Genomic DNA, 13,824 nt, shown 5'->3' on the forward strand with positions numbered 1-13,824 from the left:
TTAAAGGAAGAATTAAGGAAAGAATTAAATCAGAGGGAAGGAAATAAATTCAACTGTGACCAATTACTCTATGTCTAATAGACAATCAACCTTGATTCAGAAAAAAAACATCAGGCTATGAGAATGCAAGGTTTCCCCCTAACCAGTTAGGTTCAATTGTAACCACATAATTGTTACGTTTTTACCTACATTCTATGGTAAATACTGTCCAAGAGACCTGACCAAAATTAATAGTCTCTCTGGTTTATAAAGCAAAACATTTAAGAACCTCCAAGCCTCAAGGTGATTTACTGTGATGGGTAGATTCATTGATTTTTTCTGGGTCCAAAGTTCAGTTTCTTGGATTTAGCAAAAAGACAATTTATAAAACCTTTGAAAAAACAATACACGAAGCTCTTTTAAGGTCAAAGGTAAAAATTAATTTATTTGCTCAAGTAGTGAACAACTCATGTAGATGAAGGGTTTGCGAGATTAAAAAAGTTCTTTTTAGCAACAAGCATTCTGTTGGTAATCAAGAAGACATGAAAACTATTATTTTCTTAACATATGTTCTAGGCAACCCAAGAACACAAAAGACAGTCATTTTTTAAAAAACAAGGTTGTATGTCATCCTTCAAGAAGCACAGAAGAAAAATTTGTTGTGCCCTTGTAAAGGTAAGTTTTAAGACAAAATAACTCACCCTTGACCTTGTATCTAAGAAGTTACAAATAAAGATTTCAGAAAGCAAAACCCCATATCTCTTAAGTTAAAAGACAGGCAGCTTCACTGTCTACATAAATTCGTATATCAAAAACATTCAGGGTTATACAATAACCAGTTGCTGTTGATTTTTGCACAAATACAGTTCACTCTAGAGTTTATAATATACCATGGTCATAGTGTCCCTTGGACAATGCTTATACTTTGATAAGCTTCTCAATCATTTACCAAGACATCATTTACCAAGTTCTGTTTTCCGTTCATCAGTGTAAGAAAATACAGTTACATTGCTATTGCAAAGTCCCTTTTTCAAATGAAAAGTGAGAAAAAAAAGTTCATTAAAAAATAACATAAATCAATGAAACCGTTGTCTTCTTCCACGCATACTCTTGAGGTGACCAGCAGAACGCCTAAGAGCTTTCCTCTCTTGACGATGCTGTTTCTCAGCTTCCTGCTGCTTCTTTTGCTGCTCTGACTGGAATATTGAAAGAAAAATAGACTAAGGTTCTTGCAAACATACATATCAACTCATTGACCAAGTACTTTTATATCAAGTCAGAAATTCTTGCAGGAAATATGGAAATGTTACTATAAACGGTCCCATGTTACCTTGTCTTATACTGTACCTACTGGTCTGGCTGTCCCCTGACATTATCATTCAAAGTAAGTCAGAGTAAATGTTTAAGACAAAGATACTGAAAAGCACTGAATAAAATCACGTATTTCAGATGAAAAACAATGTCTAACAATAGACTAAAATTACACTCCAGAATTTAGGTTTTAATGCCCTTAAGAAGGTAGACCAGAATTTCAGGCTATTTAGTACCTACTCTGGTTAACTGGTATCACCACCTTTAATATTTGCACAGGAGTATTTTAAAGTGACAGACAGGACAATTAGTTATTTTTGCTGAAGCATACAGGTTCCCTGTGTTCTTAGCATTTCTTGGAAGTACTTGATATACCGTATACAATTCTAGAAACACTTTTCACATGAAAATAATTGAAAATCTCTGCTCCAGTGGTACATGCTCTATTAATGTTTTTTCTCTTCAAAAATGCACTGAAAGGGTTTAATTTACATACTACTCAGATAAAAAGGCTCCTACAGCCATAAACGTCTCTTTTCTTGGGAAGACCAAGGCTTGTTTTCAAACTAAGCATAAACTGGAACTAGTAGACCTGAACTATCCACTCTCAGACAAGTGTCCACGCTATAAAATACTCCATCAATTAGAGTGATTTCCACTGTAGGTAGCAATAAACCCAAGCCCATATTATGGTAATAAAAGCTAGTGGTCTGCAGACTTTTATTGACTCTTTTTTCCCCTGCAAGTAGGGATAAAGAAACCCACTATGTGAAAATGTAAGTGGTTTCTCTCTGTCCCTAGTTGTCATCTGAAACAGTCATGACAAATCTTACTTAATGTTTCCTGATCCAGATACTATGCTGAAATAATATTTGCACATAAAGCACTATTCCTCTGTACTGTAAGTACTTGGGCAGTCTATAAAACTTATATATATATATATATATATATATTTAAAATCCTCTGAAAACTAAACTGCAAAATATCAATGACAAAAATCCATTGCAAGATCTGTCCATATACATTATCAGCAATGAATTAAAATACTCAAAGCTGTAGCATATCTGACGGAGTCATGCAAAATTGGCATTCTGAACAACTGCTACATCCACTTTCTTCCTCCTTACTCCCACCCAAATCTTCACAAAACTGTTAGCGAAAGATGATAGTTCATTGTTCACCACTGACTGCAAGAAATCTTGTGGCTCAGCACTTCCCCATTTAAAGCCGCTATAAAAGAGACTGCTTTAAAAGTCCCCCAAAGCCTATTTACTTAGCTGCAAGACACTAACATATCAGTTTCAGCAGTTGGTAAAATCCCCAGAACAGTTATCCTCCAGAGCACTGCAGAGGAACCTATCATTTATTTAACAGTCAACACACTTTAAATTCCAGAAATACAGGAATCAAGCCCGGATGAAAAAGCCAATAATGAAGTCAAGCAAGCGTTGTAGAACTATTCCAATAAATTTGGATATTTAAACATTTTATTCAGGTATACCTAAACTGATCGCTTAACTATTTTCTTGTATTATCAGTTTTACAGATGGGAAGAAAATTTGGCCACTGGTAAGTAGAAATGTATTACAGTGCATAAAAAGCTTACTCGAGGAAAAACAAGTACGTTTTGTCAACTGAAGTATCAATTAATAGGGACCTTCAGCTTCTGTAACATGTCCTTGGTCCAATTCTATAACTTTTTTTTTTTTTTTTTTTTTTTTTTTTTTTTTTTTAGCAAAAATTCCCTAAGTGTTCTACAACAGTAGCAGATGCACACATGGAATTCACCATTCCTGCACCACAGGGTGATCAGCTGTCAATGATCTACAAAATATCTTAGGACAGGAAATAAAAACCCTTTGGGAAGGGTAGACAGGCAGCAGTCAACTACACATTTCCAGTGGAATTTGGCAAGTACAACAGGACCAGAGCTCATTCTTGTGATCTGCGTTACAAAGTTCAGTGACAAAAGTGGTTAGGAGCTCTGTCTTTATCATGCTGACACCTAACAGCTCCATCAAACAAGAGAAAGACTGTCACCTACAGCATCCCGATTGTGTTTGGACCTGCAAACCAAGATCTGATCAGTCCTGCCACTGATGTCAGGTAAGGTCACAAGCTTCTGATGATATGTCTGCGAATGAACTATTAAAAGATGGAAGCCAGTATTTTCCACCAGAACATAAGATTTTATGAGTGCTGCCTGAGTTATAAGGGTATAAACACACCAAGTGCTACCGGAGGCTTTCATTCTCTTGGCATGAAGCAGCAGAGTTGGCAGCATATAAAGAAACGAAGAGGGACATTTGTTTGACGGTTTTAAAGTTCCTGTTCCTTCATGCAAAAACTAAAGTTACTTGTGTATTATCTTAAAAGAAAAAATAATAAAATAATAAAAAGTTACATATATATATATAGCTCACCTTCTTTAATCTGAATGTTGCCTGCTTGCTGCCTACTGTGGTATCAGAGACATTTAACGTGCCAAGTTTTTCTTCAAGCTTTAAACGATCTCCAAGAGTTTTCCTGCGGAGAATAATTAACGTTAGTCCCTGTTCTTGCCATCTCTTCGCTACAATAAATGCTGATAATGCAGTCAAAACTAATCTCAGTTTCTCTGAAACCCCGAAATGCCATATGTCGAAAAAATAAGCCCTCAGTAAACAGAAAAGAAACACAAGCTCAAATCATTCCCTCCAGATACTGTTTACATAAATTTAAAAAATGTTTCTACTGAAAAGTTCATTGTCTTCTAAAAAAGCATCAGGCCTCTAGCTGAAAAAGAAACCACACCCTACTATTGCTATAGTTTTCTATGACATTTTAGAAAAAGTCAGGTATTCAGCTGCACTAACAGATATAAACAAAAAAACCTTTAAAGCATGATCTATCCAGTTTGCTTAATAACTTATAATTTCTGATTTGAGAAACACATTTGAGGGAAGGAGATAGTCTTGGCTATACATTAAAATTAATTCATCACAGAATGAATCATCACTTCACCGACAGAAACTACATAGCCCAATTAAAAATGATTATTCAGACACTGCGTCCCGTAACTGTGTGATACAAAGTTTTCTAAATAAAAGCACAATGCAAACAAAGCGAGACTGATAAAAAAAAAAAAGAGAACCTGACCCCACAGTGCTCATCAGTCAGTTTATCTGAGTTATTTGGTCTCAGGCACCAAATGTGACTTCAGTAAGGGTGGTGTAAATTGGAGCAGCCGAGGACTGAAGACCTCGAAGGACCTCCAGCGCAGGGGTGAGGCAGACAGAGACAGGACTTGGTTGATCCAGTCTTGCTAAATGCTATTTGTGGTTCCTACTGCAGCAAATCCTTTGTAATTTGGTGCCTACAAGCAGGCAAGGCTATGTGAGAACATGACATCGCCGGGAGGACCAAACTTACTCTGTGACACACAGAAAGCATTCACCTAACTGTAAACGAATTTAGATATTGAAAATTGAGATACTGCTATTAGTTAGATCTTCCTGAAGAGAGGTAAGAAACACTTTTTTTGGACAAGTTTTGAAGTGCATGCATTAGCAGAATGCTAGCGTATACATTTCTGCAACTTTTTACTTTAAGGGAATGGTGGAAAATAAATCATCATAAAAATACACATGATTAGCAGCCACCCAAAGTCAATGGAGTTTCTAATGATGAAAGGCTCACAGATTGTGTCCCATGTATGAAGCCTCTGAAGCCTGCAGAATTTTGGTTAATGAGCCATTTATGTAACAAAGACTCTTCAGATTAACAATGAAAAATTACTGTCAAGAATTACTTTATTTCTCATGACTAGGTACTTTGATTGTATTTTTTCTGTAGTATATTTTTCATTCAGTACATGTAAAAACTTGTTCCATCTGTGTGAATCGGGAAGACAAGCTAAGCCTTAGAGCTAACTATGGCAGAAGATCAGTCACCGACATTGTGGTGGGATTTCTACAAGCAAGTGGAGTTCCATTTTTTCTCCCCTTTGAAAGTGCATCGGAGAAATATGGCTGCTACCCAGCAATTATTGAGCATGACTGCCTAGATACTGCTTCAGTCAGGAGAAAAACTAAAACAAGAAGATATCAAGAAAATGCTTTTGGTTTGCAATTTTACAGAATAAAAGCAGGTATTGCTGTGCTTATCTGAAGATGTGCAGACCCAAATCACAGTGAATTGCACTCAAACTTACAATAGCTAGGGTCTTTTTTTCCTACATCATCCTCAACAAATTGATCCAATGGATTCCTTAAGAGTGTTACTCAAATCAACTTCCCCTACCCTTCAGTACAAAACCAAAAACTTTAAAAAATCATGCACTTATTTCTTCCTCCTTATAAAGCAAAAGAGAAGAGTTTTCCAGGACTTTTCCTTTCCTGCCATGATACTTTAGCTGACTTTCCTAGATATTGCTACGTTTTTGTTGGCTTTTGTTGACTTTCTTGCCCATCTCAGAAGATGTAAGCACTGATTTATACTTTACAATGTAGGGTTGCTGCAGCTTTTAGTTTTGAAATGCTTTAACTTCACTTAAACATTTTAAAGGGAAATCAAGAAAATCTAAAGAGCTCTTAGCACACTGATAAAAGCCCTCACCTTTTATGTATTCCTTTTAAGCTGTTAAGCAAGGAAATCGTACAGAAAGTAAACAAATAAAAGTCTTGTGTCTGTACTGGTACGTTCAGCAGGTTTTCACGTGTAAGCATAAGAACACAAAAGGGGGAAGAGAAAGGTGGACAGCTTTGAGACAAGGCGTTTGTTATGCTTTAGTTTAAGTTTTGCAGCTTTCCTGCGCAAAGAAACGTGTAGACTGCTGGTCTGCTAAGAAATTTATAGTATGCACCCCTGCTTTAGAAGTTGGGCTTGGAGCCGTGCTGAGTCAGGAACATGTCAAAAGCAACACCCAGTTTTATGTAAGTCATAAACTGTTTCCTCAGGTAGAACATTATACGATTAGAGAAAAAAAGAACACCTAGCCATTAAGTGCATAGTGAAGGTATTAAGGTACTTAATTACATTGGTCACAGACCATCATTCCATTGCTTGAATAAATCAAATCAAAGACAAACATGCCAGCCTCACCAGATTGTACATGCCACTACAGTCTTCCCAATTTTCAGTACATTAGGTGAATTAATTATTTTTTATGCTGACTATTTATCACTGAATAAGGCCAGCAGAAAACATTACTTAGTTTTTGTTTTTTTTTTTTTATCAAAAAATTCTACTGTGTAAAAATACTTAACAGAGCAGGTTAGGTCTCAACAGAGACTAAGTCATGATTCTGTAATCGTATCAGCTGTGCGGTACGACAAATGGACACCTGCTGTTAATTCTGAGTTTGCTCCCAGAATCTGAGGAGCATACGTAGTCAGAACAATGCTTGGACGAGCCCAAACGGCATCAGTGAGTACGGAAATTACTGCCAGAGCAAAAGAAAAAAGGGGGAAAGACAATTCAGTGACAGCAACTCAAAGAAAAACAAAGGCAGGAGTGCTGTCACATTTTTGTCATGCTGTTCTATCTCTTCCCCCCCCCCCAATTTTTAAATATTTTACATCACATCCCAACTGTGCTACTACTGCACAGAGGATACCTGACCTAGGCAGCCCTAATTACACATCACATCTTGCAAAATATTCTGCACAGAGCCGTGAATCTTAAGACAGATGCTCTCTTCCCTAAAAGGAATCTTTTAAAAGATCTTTCCATGGTTTATGTCATCACTGATATTCTTCCATCCACTGTGGTATTTGATTTCATTTTTTCCTAGCTGAAGCAATGATCTTTCTCCCACTGAACACCAGATGAAAGATTTAACTTCATTCTGTGTCACTATTATTTTTTTTCTAAATGCTTCTCTTCTTTATAGCTGTGTTGGCTTATTTATCTAACTCACAGTATCCTTGCACGTGTTTTTAACAAAATGAAATCTTAATATTTCAAACAAAGGGTCCTTGAGAATTTTGTTTAGAGGTCAGTAGCTCAATTTGATGAAAGAAGAGAGCAAACAGGCTGCAGCCATACTGCTTTAAAGGGAAGTATTTCAATGTCTGTGAGAACACTGTGCCATTTCACCACTCTTTCATGCTCCTTTCAAGTCACTTTCTAACGTGACTATGAATTTAATGTGAGAAATATCTTTATCCTAGGACATTTCCTAGGACAGCGTCCACAGTGGCTATTTTCCTTCTGACAAAGCAGAAGGACTGACAAAAGGAAAAAGCTGCATCATCGTCTATAACATAGACAGAAAAATAATCAGAAGAACGCTAGAGAAATCTCAGCAAGCTAGAGTCCAGAATGAATGGGTATATTTACTCTAGGGAACATCAGAAAACCCTGTGTGTGTAAACATTTGCTGATAACGGTTAACATAAATATCACTTGCAGAACTACTAGAAAACTAGAACTATCCTATTTGTATTTAAAGAGATTTTACTGATACAACACAAAAATCATAGACTACTGTAGGAGCAATGTACCAGTAATGCTCAGAGACCATATAAAATGGTAACTCTAGTTAAAGGCTTGTACATTTAAGAGAAAGGCTGAATTTTATCATGTGTTTCTCTACCTATCTCTAGGAAAAGTCCATCATGAAACATCTAGGCTGCATTATCAGTTCCTACTCAAATAAAAAGCAGCCCCATTATATATGCTATTCACCTTGAATGTACCATTTTATTCTAAGTAAAAAAATGAAAGGCTATTACGGGATCCATCTAACACAGCAAGTTGTTTCCAACATTAGTCAAAATTCTGCTCTGCCTCCGATGTGCTGCAAGAACTTTGAACCTATTGTCCCTCAAGGTTTTAATGTTAGTGCCTACTCTCTAAATAATAAAAGCTATTAAATCTCATCTTCTGAAGGCCTAAACTCACCTCTGGAAAAAAAAAATGTCAATGAGATTTACAGGCATTAAGCACCTCAAAGCCAAGTTCTTTAGTTTGCAAGCCTAAAGGTTAAGCATGCCCTTTATGCAGTACCCAATTATTTCAGTTGATTAACAATTTAAAGAAATCCAAATTAGAAAACTGAGTCCATTTTTTTTCTTTTGCATTGCAAAAATAAAAACAGTTAGACCTGACAACAAAAGGGCAGCATATTTTATGAAAATTTCTGGATGCCATAAAAATACCCAGACCAAATGATTTTTTCTTTTACTACCCAGAACTTGCCCTCAAACAGTGGCTGATCATGCAGTACTAGACAGCCTTGTAGAGGGTCAGCTCAAAAACATCCAGAATGTCAACCTCATATTGACATTGGTGGAGAAATATAACCAGTCTCAGAGACATCAGTGCTGTTATTTGTGCAAGCAGCACTGATCCTGAAAAAAAAAAACCAAAAAACGGATGCCCAGATCAGGCTCAGAATACGAATCTCTTACTCATCTCATTAGCATTGTGTCTCTGGCATACTTAAAATGTTATATTTGTTTGGCAATAACTAAAACCTTTCAACAATTATGTCCCTCTACGCCATATCCCTGAATCACCAGATGTGGCTTTATTAGTAAGTGCTTCCAAGACTATCATGCTAACTAACCAAAATGCCGTTGGCCTGCACTCTAGAGAAACACTTGAGAATCTTCCACCCCCAGATGTTAAAATAGGAATTTTAGTCTTACTTCATTAATTTTTGTTTTTTGGCAGAGTCTTTGAAGCTTCTGAATTCCTCTCCTTCTTTAATCTCGAAAAACTGAGGTTTTAGTAATGTTTGCTGATCCTCCTTGAACCTTTCCTGCCGCTTTACTTTTTCCTCTTGGCGTAGAAGCTTGCGCTGTTTCCTGACCTCTTCAACCCAACCTTTTTCATCATCTGAACTCTCAGAACTTTCTGCATCACTTGGTTTTCCTTCTGGTTCTTCCTCCTCTTCCTGCAGACAAAAATAGATTAAAATGAGAAATCATCAACTAATTTTCTTTTCAAACCATTTCTGCAATGAGAGTACGTCAGCTTTTACTTAGATGCACTTGAAGAGATCTAAAACCTGAACAAAAGCACTAACAGCAAATGAAGCAGAAATATTATAAAATTACCTCCACCTACATATTATATGTTTTTCAAACCTATATTCATGAAGACATACACCTGAAAACTTAGATATAATTTATAATATTATCCAACTAATTTAGCTGGTAAGACATTCTTGCATTGCCTTCTTCTTTCCTTCTTTCTAGGGTAAAAAAAGCTAAACAAATGACATAAAGGTAAAAATATGTCTTTTTCATACACCAAAAGGAAAATATTTTACCTGTTCTTTTGCCTCCTGTTCCAGTAACAGCTTTAGTTTCTTCTTTCTTTTCTCACTTGTTTTAGAAACAAGTGGGTTAAGTAGCCTGAATTCTTCACTCTGCTCATCTACCTGGAAATCTGGATTCTCAAACATGACTTTAAAACGATCATCTTTGAGAAGGCTAGGCATATTCTGGAAAAGAATCGAAGCATGAGTTAGTTATAAAAAAATATCAAAACAGACATTGGTAAAAATACCTAACACCGCTTTAATTAAACAAAACTCAAAAACTGAATGCAAAGTATCAGTTGCTTTATCCTTCCAGGTCACATAAATCAAGATTTATGGTTATTATACTTTATTACTTTCACAAAGATCAAATAAATATCATTCTAAGCTACCTGTAAGCAAGACAAGCATAGTACAGACACCATAAATACACAATTACTACTATTTCTGAATTAATATATCTCATACATTCACAGCCAGCTAGTCTGGAGACATGTTGATATCCATTGACTAACCAGCAGTACCTCTGAGGCAAATACCCTGCCTGATGAGGATGACTACAGCACGTAAAACAAATTATCGGAGTAAACATGTCTTCATAAAATACTACTATTGTTTTACTGTAAATACGTAAGTATTTCTGTACATCTTATTACAATTTCTTCACTGCCCTCACATACAGAATGGAAAAGGCAGTTTCATTCATGCTGGAAATTAAAAGAACCCAATGTAAATTATGCTATTGTTGAGTTAAGAACAGTTCAAACTACAACTAATGTTCATATGAATACTTCTCGTTTCAGACAATTGAATACATAGCTTTTTGCAGTAAAAGCTGATCTTATAATTTAACATTTCCAAACTTCTACCAGCAGATTGAACACACCCCAGCATTATATGTTCATTGTTACCTACAAAGTAGGAAAAAAGATAGAGGAAACAAGTTGAAATTTCAAGTGCAGAAGCTGTTGCAAATGTGTGACTTGCAATCTCATTTGGAAGCTAGAAGCTCAATCTCAAAGCCAAAAATAAATGGCTCTTCACAAGACTCCTAGAGCCATTTCAGGAAAATAATCAGATCACACATTTTAATGTACTCTTTTTAGTGTACTTTGAGATGCCATCTATCTGTATACCTACAAGAATCACTCTCCATTTATTGAACTCATTTCCACTCCAACACTGGCTTAGAAATCCTGCATTTAAGGTTTTACCACCACCTTCTTTTTCAGTAGTTCTTGGTTCCTAACCATCTCAACCTTTCATTGGACGCCACATGAAGCTAATAGCTGCCTTTCATGAGTAATAGAATGGTTTGGGTTGGAAAGGACGTTAAATACCATCTAGTTCCAATCCTCCTGCCATGGGCAGGGACACCTCCCACCAAACCAGGTTGCCCAAAGCTCCATCCAACCTGGTCCTCAACACCTCCAGGGATGGGGCTTCCACAGCTTCTCTGGGCAACCTGTTCCAGTGCCTCACCACCCTCTGAGCGAAGAATTTCCTCCTAACATCTAATCTAAATCTCCAATTTTGAGTTTAAAACCTCTAGTCTTACCACTATCTGCCCATGTAAAAAGTTGCTCTCCATAGAAGCGCTCTTTATGTACTGAAAGACCACAAATTAAGTCTCCCCAGAGACTTCTCTTCTCCAGGGTGAACAGCCCCCAGCTCTCTCAGCCTTCCATCACAGAAGAGATGCTCCAGCCCTCTGATCATCTTTGTGGCCCCCCTCTGGACCCACACTAACAGCCCCACATCCTTCTTGTCCTGGGGGCCCCAGATGTTGATGCAGTACTCCAGGCGGGGCCTCACAAGGGCAGAGCAGAGGGGGACAATCATCTTCTTCCACCTGCTGGTCACTCCTCTGTGGATGAAACCCAGCATGCAGCTGGCCTTCTAGGCTGCAAGTGCACACTCACGGCTCACATCGAGCCTTTTGTCCACCAGAACCCTCAAGTCTTTCTGTGCAGGGCTGCTCTCAATGAGTACTTCTCCCAGTCTGTACTCCTGTCTGGGATTGCCCAGACCCAGGTGCAGCACCTTGCACTAAAATGCTAACAAATGAAAAAGTTTTTTTTTCTCTGAACAGCTTTGATATCAATTCTGCACTTAACTAGCTTCTGGACTCCTACAAGGCCCACCATCATCTTCAACAGGGCATATTTCAGCATTTAAAACTTTTAATATAGATGACAAGGTTATTACATGGCCTTTTTGGTACTCCAGCTACACAAGTCCACTTTACAGTCACCTAGTGGAGTAAGATATTTATGAGACAAGAAACAGAATTCTGAATCTGTTTGGCCAGGTAACAATAAATCAGTAACTATAAGCATTATTATTTCTGTGCTCCTAGTTAGAGAAGACTTTAAAACAAAAACTTACCTTTTGCTTCCTTTTTCTGGTAAGCTGTTGTTCTTCTCCTTCTTCTTCAATCAGTTTGAGTGCAAGCTCTTTATTGACTTTTGGAAGTTTCTAAAGAATATAGATATAAAGAGAATACGTGTATAAACACAATGTTATTTTTATATATTTCTTTCCAGAGTATTGCATTTCAATGGCCTGAGTCGTTTAGTTTAATGGCAAGCAGAGACTGGAAGTTTTACCTCTGGGTTATCTGCTCAAGCAGCAAATGTGATGAGAGCTGCTCTTTTACAGTTTGATATCAGACTTTCTCATCTGTGGGATTCATATGCATGAGAATATTATGTTTCCATTCAGAAAGTTCTATAAATTAATGCCAACTTTACTGTTTGTCTCTAACGATAAACAGAATCAAATCCTAAGCAATTACCTTTCTGAGATACACTTAAGAATATGCTATTTTTTATGTTTTTTATGAACAGTTCTTCCAGAGCATATTCATTGTTCACAGGATTTACCTTCAGCTGTACCCTCTGTGCACGTGTTTCTTCTATCTTCTGTCTTATTTTCTCTCTTCTGTATTCTTCATAGGCAAAGGGGTTAGCCATCATTTTTGCCTTTGAACAAGCAGAAGGAAAAAATATGTATCATTAATACAGGATACAGTCCTCTATGTGGGAAAAAAAAAAAAAAAAAAAAAACCAACACATTTTACTGTTAAGAGCGGCAGTTTACAAGCATCATTTTTTACCTTATGATAAAGCCTTATATCCATGAAAAAGCCATGCATATATGCTCTGAGCAGTGTTGATCCAATGAGATGAGCAAGGCCTGGGAAAAAAAAATTACAGAGGATTTCAAAGAGCTTTCACAGATAAAGAACTCCTATTCCAAGCTAGCCACTTCACTTACTCAGTTCAAGACAAACAAGCACTGCCAATGCAACACATTAATCTCTCTGATAGTCACATCCAGCACATCAAGACTAAGTAAAACCGCAAAAAATCAAGTTAGGCCAGCAAGAAATCCTTGCTACTTTGGAGCAACAAAATTGATTTTTGTTGTCATAATACATGTTACTGTGCACTTTTATAGATGTCTACATGTTCTGCACACCATAGGAAGTCTACAAAGTTTTTTTTGTTTGTTTGTTTTTTTTTGGAAAGCCTGTACATGTTTGACAAGCACTTTTATCGTGTGGTATGCCGAAGTCATGAATGAAAGAATTTTGTCTTGGGTTCCTATCTTTGAAGAATCAATGTGCTGAAAGAAATACAGTACCACATCAGGTTATAAAACTGTCACCCTATGCCCTAACCGACTGTAAGAATGAAAATACTGAACAGTTGTCAAATTGTCCTTCCTTGTATCTTCACAAAATTCCAAAACTGAGAAAAAGAGAATCCTTTTATAGCAAAACATCCTCTACAGATCCCCAAATCTTTAGAAATTAAGTTTAATTCTTATTCTAGAACTAAAGGGGAAAAAAAAAAAAGGAGAGAGAGAGACAAAGTTCCGTGTATCTCAGAAAGCAAAGTTCTTATTTATGTTATTTTAAACTGTTTCCAGGAAACAATCCTCCTGCATACTCCAAAATAAGAGTACTTCAGATAACAGGTACTATACAAAGAAAACTGATGTATGAAATGCAAAATATATCCCAAGATGGTTCTTCATTTGAAAGCCTGCACTTAGGGGGAAGTGAATTTTACTACGTAATTGTGAATTTAAAGCAGAAGGACTATTTCCAGTCAAGTCTGTGTTGATAATGCTACACTGCCTAATTCCCTTAAGTTTTGAATAGGGATCTACAGGGTACATTCAGACCACCTCCTTCAGAAGATCAGGCAGGTGTTTTGGAAGACCTCCTCCTTCTCCTGCCATATTCAAAGGTAAATGAATTAGACTGGAGTAAA

The 13,824-nt window shown here is 36.8% G+C and overlaps 1 protein-coding gene across 1 annotated transcript in view; it reads right to left on the reverse strand.

The window, feature by feature from the left end:
• Window positions 1-396: 396 nt before the first annotated feature.
• NOL10 (nucleolar protein 10) overlaps window positions 397-13,824 on the reverse strand; it is a 48,588-nt gene continuing 35,160 nt past the window's right edge. The window contains exons 15-21 of the mRNA XM_068678591.1: window positions 12,660-12,739; window positions 12,427-12,525; window positions 11,930-12,019; window positions 9,551-9,724; window positions 8,925-9,172; window positions 3,714-3,816; window positions 397-1,175 (exon numbers count right to left, since the gene is read on the reverse strand). Of these exons, the coding sequence (XP_068534692.1) occupies window positions 1,056-1,175; window positions 3,714-3,816; window positions 8,925-9,172; window positions 9,551-9,724; window positions 11,930-12,019; window positions 12,427-12,525; window positions 12,660-12,739 (914 nt within the window). The 3' untranslated portion in view covers window positions 397-1,055. The remainder of the gene's footprint in view (window positions 1,176-3,713; window positions 3,817-8,924; window positions 9,173-9,550; window positions 9,725-11,929; window positions 12,020-12,426; window positions 12,526-12,659; window positions 12,740-13,824) is intronic.

Source organism: Anas acuta, chromosome 3 (genome assembly GCF_963932015.1).
Source record: "Anas acuta chromosome 3, bAnaAcu1.1, whole genome shotgun sequence".
NCBI lineage: Eukaryota > Metazoa > Chordata > Aves > Anseriformes > Anatidae > Anas > Anas acuta.